Source organism: Molossus molossus, unplaced genomic scaffold (genome assembly GCF_014108415.1).
Source record: "Molossus molossus isolate mMolMol1 unplaced genomic scaffold, mMolMol1.p scaffold_m16_p_11, whole genome shotgun sequence".
NCBI lineage: Eukaryota > Metazoa > Chordata > Mammalia > Chiroptera > Molossidae > Molossus > Molossus molossus.
In genome coordinates this window covers 25,410,967-25,437,177 of record NW_023425346.1, presented here as the reverse complement: position 1 = coordinate 25,437,177, position 26,211 = coordinate 25,410,967, and the positions used below count along the sequence as shown (strand labels likewise).

Sequence of the window (26,211 nt, the reverse complement as noted above, 5' to 3'; positions counted from 1 at the left end):
TCCAAAATTGATTTGTGGTGAATTTTAAAACGCACCTCTTTATATACATTCTAGGAATGTTGCCATAACGACTTGATTCATACAGTGTTTAATCTGGACAGACTTCATAAAGGAAATTAGTCTTGCGATGTACTTTGGGGAGGAAAAGTCATGCCGTTTGCTAAACTCAGTCAGAAAATGTATCTTAGGAGGGTGAGCTCTAAGGTTCAGTGAGTCCAGGCATGTAAGCAAGGAAGTTATTCTCCAGGGAAAGCTTTTCCCTTTCTGTGATACATATTTTAAGTCACCTCTGCACATCCATTATTCTTTCCTATTAATCAAAACTCTTTTATGAATAGTAGTAAAAAGGCCGGAGAAGTTTTATTGTATTATGTTCTTGAAACAACCTCTCACGTGAAGAGAGACGTTTACCTCATTTTTCAGATGAAGAAACTGAGCTCTCAGTAGGGTAAGTTATTCGCTGGGAGTCTGACGGTGGGTGGACGAGAAGGAGAATGTTAATTCTCTCCCATCTCTCTCCAGTGCCCACGCTCCTTCGACGGTGCTGCGTTAGCTGCAACAAAGCAAAACCCAGGCATTTGCCTCCGAAATCAAGACAATGAAACACATTTTTTTGTCTTGGAAGCATGTCTCTGTGTGTTTTTATTTATCCATTTGTGTATTTTGGATTTAGGTAGTGTTTGTTGTTCTGTGCTGGAGGTTTAGTTTCATGATTATGTTTAGCAAAGTAGAATAAGCAGTGCATTGCCACCCTCTTAGATGATCACCCTGATTAGCACTAGAGGAAGAAAGAGTAGCAAACAGAAAGGCAAAGTTTAAATCACTTTAATGCTATCTCCAGATGCCGTCTAAAGTTTTTAGGGCTAATCTTCTGAGATTTCCTTCTGTTTTTGTTTTGTTTTATCATTTCGAACTAAGGTCACAGTATTTTGTTGTTTCTCCTCAGAGCTCTGAGTAGGACATGGATGTTTACTTACATCCTACCTTCTGTAATATGTGTAATAAAAATTGTACGTGGGAGTCTTTTGCTCCAAATTGAAAAAAATACTAAAAGCAGACCCTCTTGCATTTACACATTTTATTCTTCTTTTCACAAATGTAAGCATTTCCTCATCACACACAATTTGGAACAGACCAAGTATAAAGGAGGAAGAATGTCCATATTTCTCTGTAGTCATTTTTGCAGCTCTACCTATTTATATAAAATTAAATTATTTTTAATATTTTTATATGAAATCGACTGCTTGTTGAGGAATAAAAAATAAAAAATTGGAAGTTGAAAAACTCTCATTCCTTGTCCTTATTAGGATTGTTTTTCTCGTAATAAAATTTAACTTGAACCTTAGAATATGATGTAGCTTATTATTACTTTTTCTTTATTGATTTTAGAGAGGGAAAGGGAGGAGGAGAGAGAGGTAGAAACATTGATGAGAGAGAACATCAACTGGCCGCCTCCTGCATGCCCCCCCTGGGGATGGGGCCCACAACCTGGGCATGTGCCCTGACCAGGAATCAAACCAGCAACCTCTTGGTGCATGGGTCAACGCTCAACTGCTGAGCCACACAGGCTGGGCTATGATATAGCTTATTAACTTAAAAAGTGTGTCATAAGCCCTGGCCAGTTTGGCTCAGTGATTAGAGCATTGGCCTGCGGTCCAGAGAGACCTGGGTTCGTTCGGTTCCCGCTAAGGGCACATACCTTGGTTGCAGTTTGTCCCCGGCCCTGGTTGGTCATGCGGGTGGCAGCCACTCGATGTGTCCCTTTCACGTCGATGTTTCTCTCTCTCTCTCCCTCTTCCTCTCTCTCTCTCCCACTCTACCTGAACAAAAAATTGAAAAATTTCCTCGGGTGAGGATAAAAAAAAAAAAAAAAAAGTGTGTCATAGAGTTTTGTCAGTTCTGAAAAAGGTAGGACTCCTCTGAGTTTCATTTTGAGTTTTGTTCAGCAGTATATTTCACAAGGCTGCTGCGTCCTGCTTGGGACTGTGTGCTGTCCAACAGAAAGCGATGCCTTTCTCCTGGGAGGAGAACAGAGTATCCTGGAATTGTGCAACTTAGAACATGTTCCACTGTCCACAGAGGCTCCGCATTGTGTGTGGATCTAGGCAATACAAATAAGATAGATTTTTTTTTTATTCCATCTGATGATTCAAGCATTTCGAGTTTTGTATAAGTTGAAAGTTGTTTTCAATGTTTTGCTCTCTAAATTAACTCACTCCGCCTCGTTTCCTGGAAGAGCCTGCTCCTAAGGGGGCTGAGTGAGGAGAGATTTTCATATCTTCAGCCTCCCAAACCCAGCTACCCTGTTCCCTCACAATCTCTGCCTTGGGCTAGGAGCCCATAGACAGCTCCCATCTTTTTCTACCATCACATAATTTAATTTAATTTACAAATATTCTCTGTAGACCATCTTTCCAGCTGAAAGTTAGCATTCTAATAGGATTAATCACAATAATGATTACGCTTTACTTTCATCTTCCATTGAGTGACAGACTATCCTCACTAAATGTTTTTTTTTCTAAACTGCATTACTCGAGTTTTGAAACAGTCTATTTATTTAAAAACAATAACAACCACAAAACTCTTTTGGTTCTGATCCTATTTAAATCCTCGCCTTAATTTGCTTAGAGCTTCATCTTCTAACTGGAAAATACTATATGGATCTTATTCACAAAACTCTTTCTTCCTGAGACTTCCTTTGTGAGCATGAAGAACTGGGCAAGTCCCCCTTGAATGTCTTCCTTCACCGGTCTCTCTGTTCTGATTTATGAATATTTTACCCATTTCTCTCTTATGCTACCTGCATTTCATTGCTATATCCTTTCCTCTGAACAGTAAATCCCAGAACACCTATCTCTGTGCAAGGCTTTGTCGTTCAGATGGGTAATTTTCATTTCTTAAAGAAACAAATAAAACAATAACTCCCAGCCTAGAAAATGATTTTTAATGTTTCTCCAAGGTCAAATTCTTTCTACCTATAAAGGTATATGACTGGAGTAGGATTAGTTATATAATGAAATTTCAACATTCAAATGGGTTTTGGGGGAAAGCATATTTCAGTAGTGGTAATTTAAGTTAATTTAGTTGTAAAAACAGAGGGACCCTGTTCCACTATCATCATCAGTTCTAGCCTAAAGCTAGCATCCCCTCTTTTCAAAGGGCTCCAGTTGAGGGACTGGAGTGCAGGTACTTAATAACATATTCCCAAGGACTCCCCAGTCTCTATCTTTGTTATTATAAAATGCTTTGCTTTGCTATTTGTGCAATTCGAAGGGCCATTTGCCTGCAGTTTGCAGCACTTGTTATCACCCAAACATTTCTCAAGAGCATTTCAGAATGCCAAGGAGATAGGCAGAGGGGCCCTTAAGAACGATTTTAAAAACCCGAAGAACTGAAACTTATCACAAATACCAATGACTAGGAACCAAAAGAAAAGTAAATGTCATTTTAAAAATCAAATCAAATCATGATCTCATTAAAAAATAATTGCCAGGATAAAGCATATTGATAATAGAAATTACCTTGTACTCTTTTTCTTAAATATCTGTCTTCTCTCTCCATTTTTAATAGAATGTCTTAAACATGCTTTTTTATGGGAAGAGAGTCTGATGTTAAGACAAATATCACTGCTAAATGTAGAATCATGTATCTGTACAATTTATATAGCTTGAACATTTTTCGTTTAACTGAAGGCATTGCTATTCTTGTTAGTGTTATTTTAGCTTACTGGATTTCCAAAGTAGATTTTGTTATAAGGGTTTTCATTAACTACGTATTTTTCCTTTTCTCTGTTCTCCTCCCAGATAATCTAAAGATTAACTATCATAATTAAAATGGACTCAGTGTTGCCTTTGGCTTACAGTAAGCACTTAATAAAGGTTATATATTTATTTACTTTTACGGCAACATCTAATTGCCATCTCTCTGGTTAAGTCATTCAACAAAAACTGAGTGTCTAACATAGGTAGAATAGTATTCTAAATAATTCATTTGCAAAAATGAATAAGATGTGGTCACTAAACTCAGTGAGGTTATAATAAAATATGTAAAGGCAGACATATCAAATAATAAATACAAGTAAGCATTGTAGGTTGTATTATGAGGCACACACAACATCGACGTGGAGAAAAGAATGCTATGGAGTAGAATATTCATAGCGGCTTTGACCATCATGCCAAGACCAGAACACGGACTTGATTTTAGGCAAACAGAAGGATGAGGGTGGTCATGTCTAGCGGTAGGCACTGGGTCTCAAAAGCATGGAGTTGTGAAAGAGGGTAACATATCTGGGAACCTCTGAGCAAGAACATGGTGACGTCATGGGAGGTATTTCAGGACCTGTGACTGAAAAGGTAAGCTAAAGATGGACCAGGAAGAATCTTGAGCCCAGCTAAGTAATTTAAACTTGATTCTGTAGGCAGTGGGGAGACATTAAAGGAATTTAAGCAAGTAAATAAAATGACAAGATTTGCATTTGAAGAAGGTCATTCTGAAAACATTGTAAATGACGGATTGGAGGGAGTTAGACCATAGACAAGAAGCTAGAAGGCTATTATTATAGTCCTGGTGAGAAATGCTAAGATCCTGATCTAAAACAAAGGTTATAGAGTGAACTGGGGTGTTAATTGGTGGTATGTGAAGAAATTCTATAGGACCAGTGCATTCTCTGTGGACAGACGTTTACAGGAAGACAATCATAAATCAGACATTAACTCTCAATAATAAGTGTAATTCAGGAAACTGAAACCTTTTGTTCTGATTCACAAACCATTTTCTTGCCATTAAAGAAAGGTCAAATCATCATCAGACTGTTGCCCTGGAATAAAAATAAGTGGAGCTAAAATAATGGAACATTTAATAGCTTTAGGCAAGTGTAGCCCGGTACAACTATCTTGCCGAAGGTTTCAAAATACCTCAAGTCCTTGGCTACAACTCCCACCATCCATCTTCCCATTAGGCATGGTCTTGCCATTGAAACTGGAATATGAAATATTCTAAGGCCAACAGATGAGGTGCTTGCTTTTTAAAAATGGAATGTGGGTTAGTGATGCTAAGATTTGTCGCTTGACTTTATATTCTCTGCTTCTATTACTCCTCAATCCACCTTATGAGTGATAATAATTTTTTTCTTCTTTAGTTACTTTGTCAATCACATTATAATTGAATCTCTAAACTTCTTATCTAAGTGTTGTGTTAAGATGACTTTATATATCTCTATTGCAAGGGCTATATCATTGCCTGCCCCATAGTAATAGTTGCTGTATTTTAAAATTTCTGAGGAAAACTATATTGTGGCTGTCCTTCCCCACCCCCTTTCAACTTATGTCAACTTACTATATTGTGAGATCATTGTGCATGGTTTTATCACTGAAATTTCTGTGGATTAACTCCACAAGCAGAACTTAGTTTTAGGGGTAAGTTACTTGGACTAAATATAAAACCTCAGTTGATGATGCTTAATCAGCATTTATCCAAAAATACTACAGCCTGCAGAAAGAGAAAGTGTTTATAGAACCAGGCTTTTTATGAATCAAATGAACATTTGTTCACCTAATTTTAGTATCATATATAATGAACTTGTCACCATGTTAAATGAACTCGAGACCATGTCTCTTCCACATGGAAAAAAATGCGAAGAACTATTTTTTTCTATAAAAGCAGTTATAGTTTAAGATTGTGGGTGATTTCTACATGCTAAAAGAGTTATAGATTTTTAAATTTTGGCAGTAATTCCCCAACACTGTAGCTGAAAACTTCTATTGATACATGGAACAGGAAAAGAGTTAAAAGAAAATGTTCTGTAATAAGATGAATAATTGAGTCTGAAACTTGAATGGTATGAAAAAGTCATTAACATTTAGGTGGATGATGAGATTACCTTGAGGGGTACCACATTGAATGGGTGAACAGAGGCAGATACCTCTTCTCCCTCAAAAACACTGTGAATAAATAGTGAGAAAGATTGGAGACGAACCAGGATACAGTGTTGTCATAGAAACTGGAATGAACAAATTTAAAAAGGGAGTAGATAACATTGTCCTATGCCATAGAAAAGTCAAAATCTAGAATGAAGAATGCTGGGAGAAAAATATCTTCAGACACCAACTGAAATGCTTTATGGGGAATAACTATTCCCTGTAACAGCCTAATGAAATCCGTGTCTTCATTTCATAGACGAGTGTACTACGATGAGGAACAGAGAAGTGATTTTTCTAACTTACTGCAGTTTGTGAATGGTGGAGCCTAACTTTGAACTAGATAGTCTGGCTTAGGAGGCTGGAAACCAGAATGTTGTACTGTTATCTCAGATCAAAGAGGGAATGGGCTTGGATCCTAAGATAGCACAGGTGCAGCCTTTTACACACACCTTTCTTCTGAGCTTTAGAAAAAATTCAGTGACTTGATATTCTGATGTGGAAAAATATGGGGAAACAACACAGGGCAGTAAATGGATAGTTTACATAGGAGATAAGTTGAAGAGGAATCATGGAGGAGAGTTGAGGAGGGTGTAGTGGCCCCCTGGTAGGGCCTACATAAAAGTGAACAGTTATTCTTAACTAGGACCGTGCCTCTGAGCTGCCTAGAAGCTTTCCCAAAATGCACAAGCAGGCCTAAATACCATACCTGGACATTCTGAGCCAACATGAACTAGCTAGAACCTGGAAAATGTTGAATTTGGGAGTTCTCTAGATGATTTTGAAGTATTCTCTTGTTTAAAAATCTGGCATACATACACCAATAGGTAAAATGTTCATTATTATTAAAATAGATACAGGAGGTACTTTATGCAAATAGTCTTTGCTTGGGGAAACTGCTTATTTTTTTCAGTCTTACTATCATCTCCCGTTCCTTCCTTATTTTTCTTCTGCACATCCTGGTTGGGGTTGCTTACACTTTATCTGTTTATTTGTGTTCGAGATGAGTTGTTTCTTTACTCCAGACAGGCTACTAGGTCATAGTTTAAGGTTGGGCTTCCTCCAGGAGAATTTACATGTCGGAACGAAGTCCTTACACATAGGAAAACCTACACGTTTACTTAAATGAAACCTTTTTTGGCCCAGCCAGTGTGGCTCAGTGGTTGAGCATCTACCCATATGCCAAGAGGTTGTCAGTTCAATTCCTAGTCAGGACATATGCCCAGGTTGTGGGCCTGATCCCCAGTGTGGGGCGTGCAAGAGGCAGCCAGTAAGTGTTCTCTCTCATGGATGTTTCTATCTCTCTCTTCCTCTCCCTTCCTTTCTCTCTAAAAATCAATCAATAAAAAATAAATAAATAAAACCATTTCTGTGAAGTGAAGGTTGATGGTCAGGGAAGGAGTGTCAACCTCAGAGCAGATGAAGTGTAGGCAGCCGTCAACATATCAGACGGATTTCCGAAACTAAGAACCACATAGCTCATCTATAAATAAGTAAGCTTTCCTGTCGCCCATAATAATAAAACAGAAGTTTCTTCTGCTTCATAAATACTGTATCTAGTAATATTGTTTAAGGTTGGCTTTACATCTTCAGGCACAAATTGTACCTATAAAAACTGATTTTTAACTAGCATAATGGGCAGTTGGGGATAGAGGGACAAAAGAATACTGGAAATATCTAATTTGGAAAAGAAATACAAAAAGAGGAATAGCTTTAACACATGGACAAGAAAGCACATATTATAATATTAAATGAGTTAAAGCTGCATTTTCAAGTACTTTAGCAAGAAAAGCACATTTTTATTTTACTCCCTAGTGTTGGGATATGATTCAAGTTCTTTAGCAAGAAAAGTGCATTTTTATTTTATTCCCTAGTGTTGGGACATGATTCAAGTCTGCAGACAGCTCAGCTTCCTCCCTCAGCAGCTCCTTGGTACCCCTCATGCAGTTTGAATCAGTAATGATGATGCCAGCAAGGATGCCTCTGACATTCTGCGCCCAGACCCTCATTCACAGTCAGCCAATTAACAGACTCTCCCATCTGGACACCCATCTCCCTGTTCCACATCTTGTCACAGCGTGGTGGCTGAGGCCGAGGCTGGGCTCCTCGGCCTTCAGATGCTACCAGGAAAGCCAAAACTGGCCGTGCCCCATGATGTTTGACAAAAGTGGGCTCAGCTGGAAATTGCTTTTCATGTGTTTTTCAAATGCCCGCCTATGGTTTTCCGAGACTGTCTCGCCTTTGTGTCTGCTGGGCGCCCCCATAGACTTCAAGCCTCAATTAAATAAACATGCTTTCATGTAATTATATTGACACCCAGGCCTTTCTGCTTTTTCTGTAAAAGAATGATTTGGACCAACTCTGCCCTTTTCTAGTTATCAGACTCTTGCTCGATTGAACCCCACATAAACAATTTTTAATGATTATTTTTTATAGAAATGGTTCCTCCCTCCCTCATTTTCCCACTACCTATAGTATCACCCAAGCATGCACAGAATAGGAATAGAAAACGAAGAGGATCAAATGTGCTTAAAGAAGATTTCGAAGATGTAAATCCATTTCAGGAAATGTCTGAACTTAAGGTAAAATGTTAAAGCAATTTAGATAATTATTGTGTTTGTTGGCACAGGTTAGCCTGTGGCAGACCCTGTACTGAGTGTGGATTACCCTCCTGGGAGCTGCCCTGTCCATCAAATTCCCTTGGAATGATTGTTGTTAATCAATAGGAACATGTCCTGAGGCTGCACCACCACTAATGCACATTGAACCCTGGGATGTATCATTTCCGATTCCAGATCTCTTCCTATAATAGTTCCAGATGTGATTATCCTTAAAGTCTCTACTAAGAATCCCCTTCAAAATCAACAATGCTTAAGCCAGGGTGTTGATCATCACTAAAACATTTTGAAACTCAAAATCAGACATAAAGCCTAAAACAATAGCATGGCATAAGCATTTTTGTTTGAAGTATTAAGTATCCTCTCCACGTCTGACGGATGCCCCAATGAGGTCCGGTGGTAAAGCTATCAGGGGAAGCTGTAGGCAAACACTTGAAAAACATAAGAAAAACAGATTCCAGCTGAGGCCATCTTAACACAGCTCCTAATGGCCAGGCTCCCTTTGGCTCACCTTGTTAAGCGTCTGCCTGAAGCCCACAAAGAACCCAGTGTGAGGCTCAGCTGCTGTAATAAGCAGAAGGAACACATGGAGATCCCAGCTAGCAGATGGGGACAGGCTGATTGAGAGAGATGGATCTAGTGTCTGGCCACCTGCTGGCAGACACAGCACTCCTGGCACCCCCCACCCCACAAATTCAGACAGAAGGGAAACAGATAGGAAGATAGTTGATTTTTTTAAAGGAATAAATGAAAGGAAAACATTTGTTCAGCCAAGCGTTGCACATGAGAGCAGATAGAATCAATCAAGGATGTTGCTTTGCAACAGTCTGTGGATCAGGAGTCTTCCCAGAATGAAGTGGAGTAAAAATGAATGGTGTGTCCACAATATTTCAGATGTGAATTTAACATGGTTACCACAAATGGTCTTTTAATAGTGATGCTAGTAGGAGGCCGAAAGTGTTGCTTGCTTCTCACTGGTGTTGCATCCTTCTCACTGGTGTTGCATCGCTACTGTCCAATTAACTTCTGAGTGGCAAGTGGATGCAAAAGTCAAGTTTCAGGACTAAGTTTGAACCGCTCTGATTTACCCCGGTAGTGAGTCAGCCTACATTTCCCCTTAACTTTTGGGCAGCAGGAACAATGAGCTTAACTTAGATTTTATATTCTTTCTCAGAGCCCTGGATTTCTTCTTGCTTAAAAAAAAAAGGCAAGGAGTCATTCCCCAGGCACTGTCATCCTTTACCGGGAGACTTCCACTTCAAGGTAGCAGCACGGGCAGAGGGCAGCATCATGCCCAGAGACTGGCACTCCTCACAACAAAAAAAAAAGAGGTCCTGGCAGTTGCTCCGGCTACTGTGTTAAGTTCCAGCCCTTTTGAGGAGTGACAGGTTTTTCAACTGTCTGCAGAGGGGCTGGGTGACTGAGGTGCCCTTTATTAAATATTTTTTAAGATTTTTTTTCTTTATTGATGCTAGAGAGAGGAAGGAAGGGAGAGAGAGAGAGATAGAAACATTGATGAGAGAGAACATTGATTGGCCGCCTCCTGCATGCCCCCCATTGGGGATCGGGCCCACAACCTGGGCATGTGCCCTGACCAGGAATCGAACTGGCAACCTCTTGGTTCATGCGTTGACGCTCAACCACTGAGCCACACCGTCCGGGCAAGGTGATCCTTATTTTACAAGAGCTTCCCTCCTTTCTCTTTACTCTCTTCTTTGCAAGTTTCTCTTCCTTAGATTTTTTTTTCTCCCAGCTGTTCCACTGTCATAAGCTGTGTTGCATCTCTTGAAAATTACTGCTGTTCTCTAGAATACGGGCTTTTCTTTCTCCCTATTACAGTGCTAAACGTAGTGATTCCAGCGGGAGGGGCATCGTTGAGCAGTAGTTTTAAGATACGAAATGACTTGCAAAGGAGAAAGCCCAACGCTCCCTCCCTTCAGGATCCTCTGACTAGGAGGACTGGGCAGTCTTTGCACAAGGTGGTGAGTCTCTATAGACAGCGTTGCTCTTGTCCAACCCAATCACAGTGTCTCGTCAAATGCAATTCAGACTTTTTTTAAATAATCCTTCTCTAGGGCTCATGTAACATATTTTAAAAGTTGCTTGAAAGGTATACAAAGTATTGGCTTTGAGACCTAGAATCCAAATTCAATGTCAACCTCTGTAAGTCAACCTCTGTAAGTCATGTTTACTCCATCAATACAGCTCCTTGGTTGTGCTAAAAAGGTGGTGGGCAGGTTAGGTGGTGATACACACTGAGAACCCCTTTGCAATTACTGCAGCACAGTGCAGTGTTACGGAATTTCGAATAAAGAAAAGCATTTTAAACCACATTTGGTCTCTGCCTCTTACTATGTTACCTTGGGCCAATTATTTAACCTTTCTGTTCCTCAGAGTCCTCATCTGTAAAATGGAAAGAATAAAATCCACTTCCTAAGGCTGAACTGAGGATCGGTGGGTCTATGCAGATGTGGTTCTTTCGGTACTTACCTATGGCCAGCTATTACCTTTGTCTAAACAATAGTGAATATATTTTCTCCTTCACTTCTTTCCTCTGCTTTCTCTTAAAAACAATACATTTACAGCTGCATAGTGTTCCATTGTTTATATGTACCACAGCTTTTTTATCCCCTCATCTATTGATGAAAACTTGGGCTGTTTCCAGATCTTAGCAATTTATCTATAACAAAAATAAATTAATTAATAAAAAATCAAAGTTTTTTTTTTTAAAAATTACTGAACCAAATAAAAAATAAAAACATATTTTAGCAATATAATTTTCTGTATTAGTAGCTTTACAGGTGTAACTTTTTTCCCAGTGAGTAAGTTGTAAGGTTTCTCAAATTAGCATGAGCAGTGCTTTTTATAAATGCACTACTTATTTTCCAATTCTAGGTCACAAATACAGATATAAAATCAGGCAGTTTACAGTACATGTTACTTCCACCAAATAACTCCTCATTCTTTAAAATATGATCATTTATTATTACTTTCTGTCTTCAGTTTTTCAGACAGAGAATTGCCTCTACAGCAACTTTGAATTAATTCTATGAGCAAACTTCATAAGTTATTCTATGACATACTTTGTTTAAATGTGTTCTTGTAATCCACTAATTCTGTTATTACATTGGAGGAACATTTTATTGAATTTGACTGGCTGGATTTATTTTTCATAAGTCACACTACTTTATTGCTTTTGATTCCAAAATCCTCTGGATAGTTACAGATTTTTCTTTCATAACATGTACTCATTAATATACTCAGAATTGATATTATTGAGAGTAATTTCTGATAATGTTCTTCTAATAATGTTTGAAATGGATTACAATGTTTGGCCTTACATATTACCCCAAATCACTGTAAATTCAAGAATAATAAATAGCATTTCCAAATTAATCAACTACCATGCTCCCTAGAATATATAATACAGAAACTTAGGTATTTTAGCTCATTTTTTTTAAAATATAGTTTTTATTATGTATTTTTTAATGTAAAGATTTGTTTTATTTCTACTGGGGGAAGGAAGAAGGATAAATAGAATTGTTTTCCAATTTTCTCTCCACTGTTATACACATACTCACACATACACGTACCAAGAATACCACCAACAAACAAACAAACATGTAAAAAAACAAGAATCAAAATCAAAACACCCTCAAACTGTACCAATATACTTTGTATTTTGATCAACAGACTAGATTCTGGGAGAAAGTGAAAAATACAAAATCAAATGACTGAAAAATGCTGACAAACAGCATGATTGATATACAAATTATTTATATTACTGAACTAGTCACAGTTGCTGTTCTCCGTGTCTGCAATACTCTGGGGCCACATTGCTAATTTCTTAAATCTGGTCCATGTCAGCTTCCAAAAACAAGAAAAGATGTTAGTTAGCTTCATGCTTTGGTGCCTCGTTCACATTTTCTCCAAAATCTAGAACATCCTCCTCCTCATAAATGTCTTCTGGTGTTGGTGCTTTGCTGTCCAACACTTGCCTTGGGAACTGTTCATCTAACTTCCTAAGACTTGTTAAGCTGTTAGCACCAAGGTGACTTAGTATTTCAGGCAGCATTTCTGTGATTGGTTTGGCTTCTGCATGACTGGTGATTGCAAAGGTGTTAGCAGAAAGGGAAACTTGGACTTTGGGATGGTCGAAATGAATAACTGTCCCGTCATCTTTAATTATGTTGCCCTCTTCAATACCAGCTATACTATTCACAGCAAGTTTTTTTTCCAGAGAACCCTGAAGTTTTTATCATCAGCTGTATCTATTTCTTCTTTCGGCAAGCTATACCCTTGCCTGCTACCCAGACCTGAGCCGGAGGATTGGCTAACTTTCCTTGATTCATGCTGTTGGTAAATCTGAAGCAGGGAGGGTTCTCCAACACAAGCAAGGTGGCTGTCTCAGTCAAGACAAAGAAAGATGATGAAGAATTATGTTTTCTTGACACAAAAGTATGTGTTTAAATTATCATTTGGAAAATCAGGATAAGAAAAAAAAATTTTTACCTAATACCCAGAGACAGTCACAATATATTTGGCTCATATTTTTAAATCATATGTATACGTTTATTGATTTTAGAGAGAGAGGAAGGGAAGGGGAGAGAGAGATAGAAACATCGATGAGAAAAAAACATCAACTGACTACTTCCTGCATGCCCCCCAGGGGGATTTGGCTCACAATCTGGGCATGTGCCCTGATCGGTAATCGAACCAGCAACCTCTTGGTGCATGAGTCGACGCTCAACCACTGAACCACATAAGCCAGACTGTTGGTATATATTTTTAAAAAGTGATAATGGGATCATACAACAATATTTTGTAGCATTGTGTTTAACAAATCATAAATATATTTCTGTGACATCTAAATATTTTTATGACACGATTTTTTTTTATCCTCACCCGAGGACATTTTTCCATTTTTTATTCAGATAGAGCGGGAGGGAGAGAGAGGATGAGAGAGAGAGAAACATCGACGTGAAAGGGACACATCGAGTGGCTGCCACCCGCATGACCCAACCAGGGCCAGGGACAAACTGCAACCAAAGTACATGCCCTTAGTGGGAACCAAACCCCGGTCTCTCTGGACCGCAGGCCAACGCTCTAACCGCTGAGTTAAACTGGCCAGGGCTAGGTCATGATTTTAATGGCTACATAATGTCTTATTTCACATGTCATACTTCTTTTAAACAATTTCTATTTTCTAAATTTTTATAAATATACTTTTGTAATGAATGATAAATCTTAGCCCCTATACAGAATAATCATATTTGCTTTTATTTAGTATCTATTATGTGCTAGACATTTTATATACATATTTCTTATGCTACACGCATTCTTTAATTTGCAGAGTAGGAATGTTAACTTCTTATTTTAGATGAGAAAACATATTACAGTTTAAAAAATAACTAGGTTTTGTTTTTCAAACTGATTAATACCCATAAAGTATAAGTTAGAATTCACACCAACTAGGCTGATGCCAAAGCCTAAGTTCTTCCTGATTCATCATCTTTGCCAGTAAGCTTAATTTCTAGAAGTAAAATAACTATTTCAAAGGGAATACACATTCAAAATTATTTGCTGTATCATCACAACCAACCAGACTATTTGGATTCTTATCTTATTGAAAATAATATTAATAATTATTATTTTTTATTGTCATTATCTTTTAAATCTTTTTTTACCAAATTGAAAAATCTTTGCTATGGCTCATAAAATTCAAAATGTTTCTTTATTGTTAACTGTTGCAAGTTTAATCAATCACCACATTTTAATAATTTTAATGAGCATTATCTTTTTTTTAAAAGCTAACCATTGCTTTTATTTATTTTTTAAATTTATCTTTACAAATCTCCCATCCCCTTTAAGGAAACTTCTTAAATGTCTACCATTCTAATCTCCAATAGCCTTTTAATCAGTCAGCATTTCACAATGAATCAATTACTACTTGGCCAATCATGCAATGACATGGCAATTCACAATATTTCTCCCCAAATTTGCGGTTCAGTTTAGTTTGTTTGTGTGTGTTTAATTTTAAAATCAATTTGTTATTTTATTAATAAAGCATGACATAGTAAATAAGACTATTTGGAAAAAATAAAAATAGACAAAAGCCAAAAGAAAACAAAATTCATTTCGATCCATATTCCAGAGATAAGTAAAGCCAATGTTTGGTGTAGCTTTTATAAAATTGCATATGTACTGTACATATACATTTGTTCATAAATGTAAAGTACCAATATTTAAAATTATTTTAAAAGTAATCTAAATAGCCTTAGCTGGTTTGGCTCAGCTGTTAGAGCATCAGCCCTTGGACCAAAGAGTTGCGGGTTCGATTCTGGTCAAGGGCACGTACCTTGGTTGCAGTTAGATCTCTGGCCCTTGTCCTGGTTGGGGTCTTGCGTAAGGCAATCAATTGATGTGTCTCTCTCACATTGATCTCTCTACCTCTCTCTCTCTCCCACCCTCTCCCCCTCCCACTCTATCTGAAAAGAAAAATCAATGGAAAAATATCCTCAGGTGAGGATTAAAAAACAAAAAGTATTTGCCATAGTGGCTGCACCAGTCTGCATTTCCACCAGCAGTGTACTAGATTCCTCTTTCTCCATATCCTCACCAACACTTGTTTGATGATTTGTTGATTGCAGCCATTCTGACAGGTGTGAGGTGATACCTCATTGTTGTTTTAATTTGCATCTCTCTGATGATTAGTGATGTTGAGCATTTCTTCATATGTCTCTTAGCCATTTGTATGTCCTGTTTGGAGAGGTGTCTATTTAGTTCCTCTGCCTATTTTTTAATTGGGTTCTTTGTCTTTTGTTGAGTTGTATGAGCACTCTATATATTTTGGAAATTAACCCCTTATTTGATGTATTATTGGCAATTATGCTCTCCCATACAGTGGGTTGCTTTTCTATTTTGGTGGTTGATTCTTTTGCTGTGCAGAAGCTTTTTAGTTTGATGTAGTCCCATGTGTTTATTTTTTCCTTTGTTTCTGTTGCCTTAGGTGATGTATCAGTGAAAATTCTGCTGTGTATGATGTCTGAAATTTGGTTGCCTACATTTTCTTCTAGGAATTTTATGGATTCATGAGTCACATTTAAGTCTTTTATTGTAACAAAATAAATGAATAAAAATGAATAAATAAATAAGATAAAATTACAAAAAGTAATCTAAATATGTGACAAGAAAATCAATAATATTGAATAATATGAAATAAAAAGTCATCTAGACATCATTCCCTCATCCTCTATGTGCAGAAGCTTTTGATCGTTTCTTTATTTAGTCTTCAGATAGCTACTTTCATAACTCCAAATAATCATCTTATAACTTCATTATGAACTTATTAACAGAATTATAAAAGAAATTGAAGCTAAGTTAATTCTTGAAAGTCTGATTTGTAGTTTGTAATAAATGTTAAATTCAGTCTCATGGGGAAAAAATGTTGCAAGATAGAATGTCGTGGAATTTGTTTTTTTTTTTTACCATCCTGTCAACTCTCACTTATGTGCAGTAAAAAGGTAATTCAGAAAGTAATAATTCCCAATTACTTATATTTAACTTAGAAAGAATTTGTGACACATGTGTCAAGTTTCCTTACTAACTCTATTGTTCTTAAACTAGATTTAATTGTATATAACTGATGATGAGGGTCCATATTAATGTGTTAGATGTGGACAAGGTGAACAGTTTCTATAGGTGTGCATTATCTACCTATATTGCCTCAGAAATGTAATTTGTTTAAAATTAGTATGTTTTGGCCCTGGCCAGTGCGGCTCAGTTGGCTGGGCGTTGTCTCTCATACCGGGCGGTTGCTGGTTTGGGGGCGTGCGGGAGGCAGGCGACCCATGCTGTGGTCTTCCATCAGTGCTGCGCTCCCCCTCCCCCTCCCTCTTTCTCTGAAAAGCAAGAAGCAAAGAATAAAATTAGTATTTTTTAATTTCAATATAACTTAATTTTGATTTAAAGAATCACATTTCTAAATGTGAAAGTTATAAATACGTGATTTTCAAAACAGATTTTTAAAATAAATTCAGGATATAACTCTTTGGATAAGCAAAAGATAAAATAGCCAGTCTAATTTAAATGAGTCACTTTCTTCATTTTATCATTTTTATTCTCCTTTTCTCCATCCTGCTGCTATTTCATAAGTTAAAGGAAAAAAACAAATACAAGCCCAGAAAGAATGTTCTGTTTGTGCTGTGACCTTGGTTATAAATATATAAATTTGTTTCCAATGTTATGATTTCTTGAACACTATAAAATATGTTGGTGCTTTGTCTGAAATTTAAATATTTTTCCACCAAGAGTGGGATTTCTGTTAACAACCCAATAGTGATACTTTAATAAAATTTCTTATTCAAGTGTATATAGTTAAAACACATTATTTTTACATTAAAACTGCTATATTAATTATTGGTGTTACTAAATGTCATGAACAGGACGGTATTTCCAGTTCAAATATGATGACATTATTCAAAATAGACATCTACCTTAAATTTATTCTTAGTTTTTAGGCTTATCTGCTATTTTTATCTAAACATTCTTTTACCTCCATTTCTAAGTAATTCACACCAACCTCTTAAACTAAGTAGAAAAGCCCTATGCCCCACTTTACCCCAGACCCTGTAACCTTGGGACTATATTAGAAGTCAAAATCTCCTCACCTTTTCTTCTACATCAGCTTTTAACTCCTTAGAAAAGGGAGAGTGCAATTAAAAAAATTTTTTTTTCTTTATTGATTTTTAGAGAGAGAGGAAAGGAAAGAAAGAGTGAGTTAGAAACATCGATGAGAGAGAACACGGATTGGCCGCATTCTGCAGGCCCCGCACTGGGGATCTGGTCCATTACCTGGGCATGTGCCCTGACTGGGAATTGAACCAGCAACTCTGGGTGCAGGGGTCTAGCTCAATCACTGAGCCCCACCAGCCGGTCCGGAGAGTTCTATTAGGATGCTCCTTCTCTTTAGCCCATACTAAATCATTAACATCCTCCTCTTTCCCCTGCCATTACATTCAGGCCCCTAACGTTTGAGGTTTTTATAGAGAAGCTGTTTCTCTTAACTAAAAAAATGTTTGCAAGAAAAGGTCAACTATACTGGCAACATTAAATACCCTGAACAATGACTATTTCCCAACCAGAAATTTTCTTCTTTCCACATTGCTAAGTCTCATCCTTTCTATTCTGTTATTTTCATTTCTTTCTTTCTATACTTTCTATATTTCCTATATGTTTAAGGATTAAATATCTCCCAGTGCTTTCATTTCTTCAAGATTAATGTATTTAATGAGGTATTGTGTAAAAAACCAACACACACAAAAACCCCAAACACTACACAACCACTAGAGTAAGAAGTATCAACCTTAGATTTTCTGTCTTAGAGGTTAGGGTATGAACTTAATTTAAATTCTCTCGGATTAGAGTATCTCTCTATTCATTATAGACATCCTGTTAGAGTTGTTGTGTTCGGTGTTGTCCGGCACAGAGCAATCACTAGATAAATGGTGAAGAAATATTGCATCATGAAAAATTAACTATTTAATTTATTTTGACCTTTGGTTTTTTAAGTTCCACATTTCTTTCATTCTTAAAAATCTATTCATGATTTTTTACTTGCCTACTTTTACCGTGAGCTATATGGTGCTAAGAATTTGGAATTTTATCAAGTCAAAGCTTCAAAAAAAAATATATAATTAGAATACATTGTGACTCCAAATAAGATGAAGTGACTTGGTCACACATTTTAAGGCAAATGAAGACTCCTTTGCAGTTCGATTGCTGTTAGTATGTGTGTATGGGTTGATTATTTAAGGTAAATAAGTTAAAGGTAATATGCTATCAAATTTAATACAACATATTTTCCCATGAAACATATTTAGGTCAGTTTTCAAAGTACAATCAAGTCATGATGGCACAGATTTATTTATTTCTTCTTTCTTATCTGGTAAAAGTCTTATCAATATTGAATCTTTCCAGTAATCATTTGATTTTTTTCTTTCTTTTTTCCTTTTCTGGGAAACATGAGGAACAGCCATAACTGGAAGCATTATAAAGTAAGATCAACTTAGTCTGTCACTTGGCCTCATTGCTGTTGACATTTTTGGTGAATTTTAAGTGGATGGTGGGAGAATATGTAACTTCTTTTTTGCTTTAAGTGCTCATTTATATTTTAGGACATTTTCTGGAATGGCCTGGGGGTGATAATTTGAGAAGAGATGCTAGGTCATGAAATACAATTATAGGTTAAAAAGTAGTTTCTTCCACAGAAGAATTAAAGAAGCATATCAATTTTTATCAACACATCTCCTGTAAGCCATTTAAATAATCTATGATACAAAGAGATTTAAAATAAACAAAGTTTAGGCTACCCTTCATTTAAAAGACAGAAACATGTACAGTTATCCCAAACTTCATTTAATCTACCTTTTCTCTTTGGTCTCTGATGCCTATGAATACATGCTCCATTTCAGTTAGGACACTTTTTATTTCTTTCTGATTCTGAAAAATATTATCTATTCATTTATATAGATATACCCTAATGAACCCAAAGAGTTAAGCAAATTTACATATGTGCAGCACGTGAGTAAAGTATAATTTTTCTTTTCTTTTAACTTTTGCTTTTTTAAAGATACAAGTAATCCAATTGAAAGAGGAGAAAGTGATATTAATAGTAGTTCACATTAGCCCAGCTGGTGTGGCTCAGTGGCTGAGTATCAACCCATGAACCAAGAGGTTGCTGGTTCGATTTCTTGTGGCACATGCCCAAGGTTATGGGCCAAATCCTCAGCTGGGGGCAAGCAGGAGGCAGCCATTTGATATTCTCTCTTATCAATGTTTTTATGTCTCTCTCTTTCTCCCTTCCGCTCTCTCTAAAGTCAATAAAAAAAAAAAAAAAAAAAAAAACATAAAAGAGCACTAGAAGCATCTTAAAAAAATAAAAACAGTCAAAAACCTATGAAAAGATGCTATCATCTCATTAGTTTTCTGGGGACTATAAACTAAAACAATAATGAAAGGTTTTTTGGTGTTTTTTCCCTATAACCAGATTAGGAAAAGTGCTACTCCTGGTGAGTGCTAAAGACCATCAACCACTTTGCAAAGCATTCTGGCAATACCTATACCTTGTAAATATATGAAATCACTGACCAACTCTGCAAAAGCTTACTACACAAATGAAAATACAACTCTGTGAAAGCAGGGTGGCTCAGTTGTTGGAGCAACGTTCCAGTGCTGCAGGGTTGCGGGTTCCATCTCTGATCGGGGCACTTACAAGAAGCAACCAATGAATGCATGGGTGAATGGGGCAGCAGATTGATCTTTCCCTCTTTCTTTCTCCTTCTTCCTCTCTCTCTCTCTCTCTCAAATCAATAAAATAAAAAATAAAAAATAAAAGTAGGCAAGAATACAGATACCAAGTTTATGTATTCTATTACTACTGTTTGTCCTGGCAAGCAAATACAAACCACCAAAATACCCATCAATAGAAGACTGGATAAACGTGTTATTCAACTTGATGGCTCTCACATTGGTATTTAAAAGTATTAAATCCTCATCTACTGATCTGGAGGACTGTGTGTGTGTGTGTGTGTGTGTGTGTGTGTGTGTGTGTGTGTGTATATATATATATATATATATATATATATATATATATTTAAGAGAGAAAGAAAGGAAAGGGCAGGGGGAGAGAGAGAAAAAAAAGTAAGATATTTGTTGTTCCACTTATTCATACATCCATTGGTTGCTTCTGGTATGTGCCGTGATCAGAGATCAAACCCACAACCTTGGCGTATCAGGATAGAAGTTCTAACCAACTGGGCTACCCAGCCAGGGCTGTCCATATTTTATAAAAAGTCAATAATACCAAAAACAATAAAATATAACACTCCTATACCTGTGTATGTATCCATAATTTTTATGAGCATGTAGACATAGTGGAAAGGTTAACTCAATAGATATGGGCAAAAGGAGGGTATTAAATTTTGCTTAATACAATTAACCACTGTTTTACTAGTTAAAATGAACATGCTTTACTTCAGTTAGAAAATGGTAAAGATTATTAATAGAAAGAAAAACTAACACACACACAAGAATCAGCCAAGTATAAATTTCTTCAATGAACATGCTCCAAATAAGCAAGTACCAAAGATGTCTAATTACATGAAGGGACTGAGATTTACATCAAGGAAATGTTAGTAGGAAACTACAGGAGACATCTGAGCATCCTCTGAAAACTTGAGTATTACCCAAAGATTAGAAAAAGACATTATTATTGTTGTTATCATTATTATTGTTTACTTTTTATGAAAATAAAAGCAGGACTCTGGCCCACTGGGGCCTGTGGCAAGTCTGCTGGAGCAGAGGGATGGAGAGCCGTGTTTGGTTATTGTTTTGATGGTCTGGATGGAAGATGTAGTTGATTTAGCAGATGGCCACACACATTTTGGGAGAACAGGATATTGTGCCTCAGTACTTTCTTATAATTTGTTTGCATCAAGAATACTTGGTAACCTCAATCAGTTCAGTCTTTTCTATCCTGGTGTTGCCAGGCAATTTTCTTAAACAAAGATATGGTTTGCTTAGTTACTTCTTCTGAAAAATAAAGTTCCCTGGCCTTACAAATATACAAAAGAAGTCTCTAAATTTTATGTTACTTAAAAAGGAAAAATGTATTTTTATTTTAAATGGCATGCACTAATCCAAATTAAAAACAAGAATTTTTATAAATTAGCTGGAAATCAATAAAACTATGCAGCATATTGAGAAATGTAGAAAATCTACACTTAAAAAACTCTGACTAAATTTGGTCTTGTTCCAGGGACTTCTTAGAGTCTACCTTAGAGTTAAGAACCAATAACACTAACTCAGCCATTACTAGTACATTAGTACTAAGTAACAGCAGTCTATCTAAAGCTAAGTGTACTTAGATACCTATTTAAGAAGAAAATAGAGCAATAATGACATTAAATGACTATTTTAGCATGTTTTAAAGACCAATCATGCAACTTTTGGAATAAAAGCAGAAGAAAAAAATTGGGGGTAAATACATAAACATGATGAAGAACACATTAACCAGGAACAACCCCTGGAGATTCATTTACAGTTAGTTTCAGCATTCTCTTCACTTGTGAAGTAATATAATAGGTAAATATTGGGTGTGGCCAAATAGCATACACATGATTAAGTATGGAATAAAAAATAAGGGCAGTGAAGTCCAAAAAAGAAAAACATGTTCTTTTAAAACAACACAGTCAAACAATAAATGTTAATGTGCTTCAAATCCCCACCTGAAAGGTTGAAGTCAGAAGTAAATCTCATTCTTTATCTTATAAAGATGCCGGGTAGATGTTTCATTTAACAAATTTATTTGTCTATATAATAATGATAACTTAAGACACGTTTGACAAAATATGCAAGTGCTTTTGCCGTTGCGTTTTTGTAAGGGTTCTGTTACCTAAAGTAGAAATAGCATAACTTTGTGTGCAGATAGGTGTAGTTCTATCAGAAGGAAATTTCTGGGAGTGGTAGCTAGTCCACACCCTGAATGGCTAAAAAATCAATATATCCTCACTAGAGAGAATGTGTCAAAAGGGCATCCACTTGATTATCTTTCAGTAATCTTAATGCGATAATTAAAATCATAAATTCACCGATATGCACTATCAAGCAAGAGAAATGTACTGGAAATAGTCTTCCAACTCTGTGTTGATTTATTACTCTCCATATGAGAGATGGGAGACATTTATGAATGTATAACCCTGAATCAACAAATACATTTATAGTTCATGATAACAACAGGCTCATTTAGTAAGTATTTTATCAAGCCAATCACAACTAAAACAACAATTTGAAACCAAAACTGAAACAACAAAAATGGAAATGAAGCTTGAGAGCTGGGGGAAGAGTTCATGGATATTATAAGTTATATGACATTCGCCATTTAGTTATGATTAGAATTGATAATGATATTAAAATAAGGAAGACGATAACTAGCCATCTCTTCATACTGAAAGAAAGAAGAGTCTTTGGCTGAAAAAGTCAGGGAAAGGAGCAATAAATGGTACAAGATGGTTGATAAGAGTCACTTTGTTACCACTATATGGCCAGTGCAACCTTTCTGCTCAGTAAGAAACTATTTAAAATTGCCAACAGCAGTAATTCTGAAAACCTTACGCCATATATTTTCTTCCTATTTTCAGATCATCTCTCTTCAGTGACACAGTTTACAAAGCAGTTTTTAAAATGTGCTATCGCCACTTGTATCCATGCATTTATGTAAACCAAAGTTCTAGGAAAACTGTAATACAAAGCAGAACAGAGAATTTGTTGAAACGTTGCTCAGAATCAGTAGCAGTTCTCTTTCTTCCAACACAGTTTTCTAAAATTTACCTGTTCAGCATTGGAAAAATAATCAGCACAGATACACTGCAGTTTTTTGTTTTTTGTTTTTTTGTATAGGCATGTGAACATTATTTTCATACACCGACATACTGTGGGGATGAATGTAAATTTTATGTGAACACATCAAATAATTTGTTTTCTATTTATCCATTTACTTTTGGTCTTGCCTTTCCCTTCTCCTCCTATCCAAAATCACATAGTGTCTTATACCTTTATTATATTGGAAAAAGCTTGAAAACCTTGGCATAGTCATCATCTAACCCTTTATAAATAAGCAAAATGAAGCCCACTGAGGCAAAATGACTGATCTAAGAACTCCTAAGTAGCCAGATGCTGAGTTGGAACCACATTGCATGTTTACTGATCCACCTGAGTGTCCTATCATATTTCAAGTCTGCTTTGCTCTTGAAATAAAGAATAACTGGTAAAGCCACATGAATTTTCAAAAAATTAAAATTAAAAAAGTTATTAAATAATGTGCCAAGAATCAGAGCAAGAAAAAAAATGAGATTGCTCTCAAGTTAGTCAACTTAAAATTTTGCTCTTGCCTGGCGGGTGTGGCTCAGTAGATTGTCATCCCATGGACTGAGAGGTCCTAGTTGGATTCCACTCAGGGCATGTGCCCAGGTTTTGGGCTCCATCCCCAGTAGGGGGCGTGCAGGAGGCAGTCCATGGATATTTCTCTCCCACATGGATGTTTCTGTCTCTCCCTTCCTTTCTCTCTAAAAACTCCATTAAAAAAAGTTTTGCTCGCCCTGGCCGGTTTGGCTCAGCGGTTAGAGCGTCCACCTGCGGTCCGGAGATACCCGGGTTCGGTTCCTGCTAAGGGCATATACTTCGGTTGCAGTTTGTCCTTGGCCCTGGTTGGTCATGCGGGTGGCAGCCACTCGATGTGTCCCTTTCACATCGATGTTTCTCTCTTTCTCTCTCTCCCTCCCACTATCTGTACAAAAAATGGAAAAATGTCCTCGGATGAGGATTAAAAAAAAAAAAAAAAAAAAAGTTTTGCTCTTAAACCCACTTTAAAACTACTCAACTCTTCCAATTACAGTTGTATACCCTAGAATTAATATTACATATAGCAATGTCTGTCTGAGGTAATATTCAGCAAGCATCCTTTCTGACTGACATGTTTACTCATAAAATCTCAAGAAAATCTTGGATAAAGGAAAGTTTATATTTTTTTATTAAACTCACTTTTGAACTTTCATTAAATTTGCTTTGATCTCTTCAGAACCCCAGGAAAAATTCCCAGTACTCGGTTTTCGAATTTTCAATATCATAGAAATATTTACTCTTTAGTTATATGAACCCTTGGTTGTTGTATTGTTGTTTTCTTTTTTACCTCCCCCGACTTTCTTCTGAAGAAGATAGGCAAAGGCAAATTGTTGACTTTCCTTTTCTAGAACGAATTGATGAAATGTCAAATATTTTGTCCCTTCTTACGGTCCATTCTTGTTTCTCTGCTCTGCGAGGCTGATGTTTTAAATATTTAAGGAGCTGCCCTTTCTCTCATTTCTCACCTTTTCGTAGAAATACTACAACAGGTAGAACCCAGTTGCTTCATTTTGGACACCCCTCACCCATGACTCTGGGCTTTTGATCCCAAGTTTCAGCCCACACCAGGGGATTGAAAAAAAATGTTTTCAGAAATCTTATTGAGTACATGAGGGAGAAAATAAAATCTTCACAAACGTTAGAAGTGCTACCGGTGCGCAGAATCCTCCCTGGGTGGGCTCTGAGGCTCGGCCAAGGAAACAGAGGAGTTTGGAGTTAGGGTGGAAGCATCTAGTGAGTGTATACTTGCACCTGCAGGAGGCCGAGCCAGGAGATAACGACGCTGTCCCTGAGGAACGAGTGGAGCTATCACCTAAGGCAGTCACGCAAGGAGAAAGAACAGCCAGATAGGGCATAAAAATGCCTGTCAACCTAGGCTGGGGGAGGAAAAGGAAAGAAAACTGGCCCTTGGCAGCTTGTACATTGGCTGTCAGCGGTGCATTGTCTGTCCCTTCCCCTGAAAAGCTCCAGCAGGGTGCAACGTGTCACTCCTTCCTATGACCATCTGTGCCCTCCCCCCAAAATGCAGAGCTGGGCTTGGGACTCACAAGCTCTGCCAGTTTCTTAGACCAACACTTAGCCTTTGCCACAGTGTCCATTTTCCATGCGTGGGTGATAATGTCAGCATACACTCCACCGAATTCTTCTTTTATCTTCTTCATTCTCAGCTACACTTAAATGGTTGTCTAAAGAGGCTAAAAGTGATTTGTTTCCTATGTCTCTTAAAAGGAACTAGATAATTACACCCTTGTTTCAACATTTGTCACGATTGCATCCTCTCTTTAACACCTTTACTATTTTGAAATGCAAATTAATTATCATAATTTTCAATATTAGCAATAGATGACATTACTCTGCTTATGATAATAGTGTACAAACATGCAACAGTGCATTCAATTTGATATATTTGTCTCATGACCTGGGGCATAGTATTGATCTGCATAATCCTTTAGAGAGAACAGCTGTCCTCAGTCCTAAACCAAGGTGACATTTAGCACCTACCAACTACTTTATCGACAGTCACAGAAGAGCAGCTCTAGATTGAATCAGCTGTAACTGCTGCTTCCATTTAAGACACATTGAGTTATATTGGCAAGCCACGGTGGCATGAGCTGATGCTGCCACTAAGTGAGACACCTGATGTTTCAAAACCACAGGGGCTGTGCCACGGGATCAGTCAATGCAACACTATGGATCAACTTGAAATGCTTCAGAGAAAAAACATATTTTCTACCATAAACAGTAGCATTTGACATAAGAACAATTATTCAAGTACACCAATATTATCCATCCTGTAACATTTGACTTTCAGCAACTCAAATTTAAATAGAACCATTTTAGTCGGGAATAGTATTCCTATGTAGTTGATAAATAGTTACAAATTAGTTGCTGGGAGAAAATTGCTTTCTGGGTTATTAAGATAGAGAAGGTCCTTTTGGGTTAGGACTAACCTGAGATTAATTTTTATTGACATGTATGTCATACCTCTGAGCTTTAAGAAAATAAAAAATGAAATCAAATCAGGTCAAGCAAGTACAAACGAGACACTATTGCTGAGAACTGCATGAACACCTAAACTCAAATTAAACACAGGCAACTCTGAATTGCAACCCCACCTGTGAATCATGCTGAGGGAGAAAATACAGAGGGTTTATTTAGAAAGCCTTGGCAGTAGGAAAGTTGGGGGAGGGGGGAGTTGGGAGCTTCAAAATTGCTAATTT

The 26,211-nt window shown here is 37.0% G+C and overlaps 2 protein-coding genes across 2 annotated transcripts in view; one reads left to right on the top strand and one right to left on the bottom strand.

The window, feature by feature from the left end:
- Positions 1 to 26,211, top strand: part of LRP1B (LDL receptor related protein 1B) — a 1,816,022-nt gene that overhangs the window by 398,702 nt on the left and 1,391,109 nt on the right. The gene's annotated exons all lie outside the window — the stretch shown is intronic.
- On the bottom strand, positions 12,423 to 12,885 carry LOC118625240 (transcription factor BTF3 homolog 4-like). Its single transcript, XM_036254024.1, is given in 2 exon segments — positions 12,423 to 12,789; positions 12,791 to 12,885. Coding segments are annotated over 2 exon segments (462 nt in total).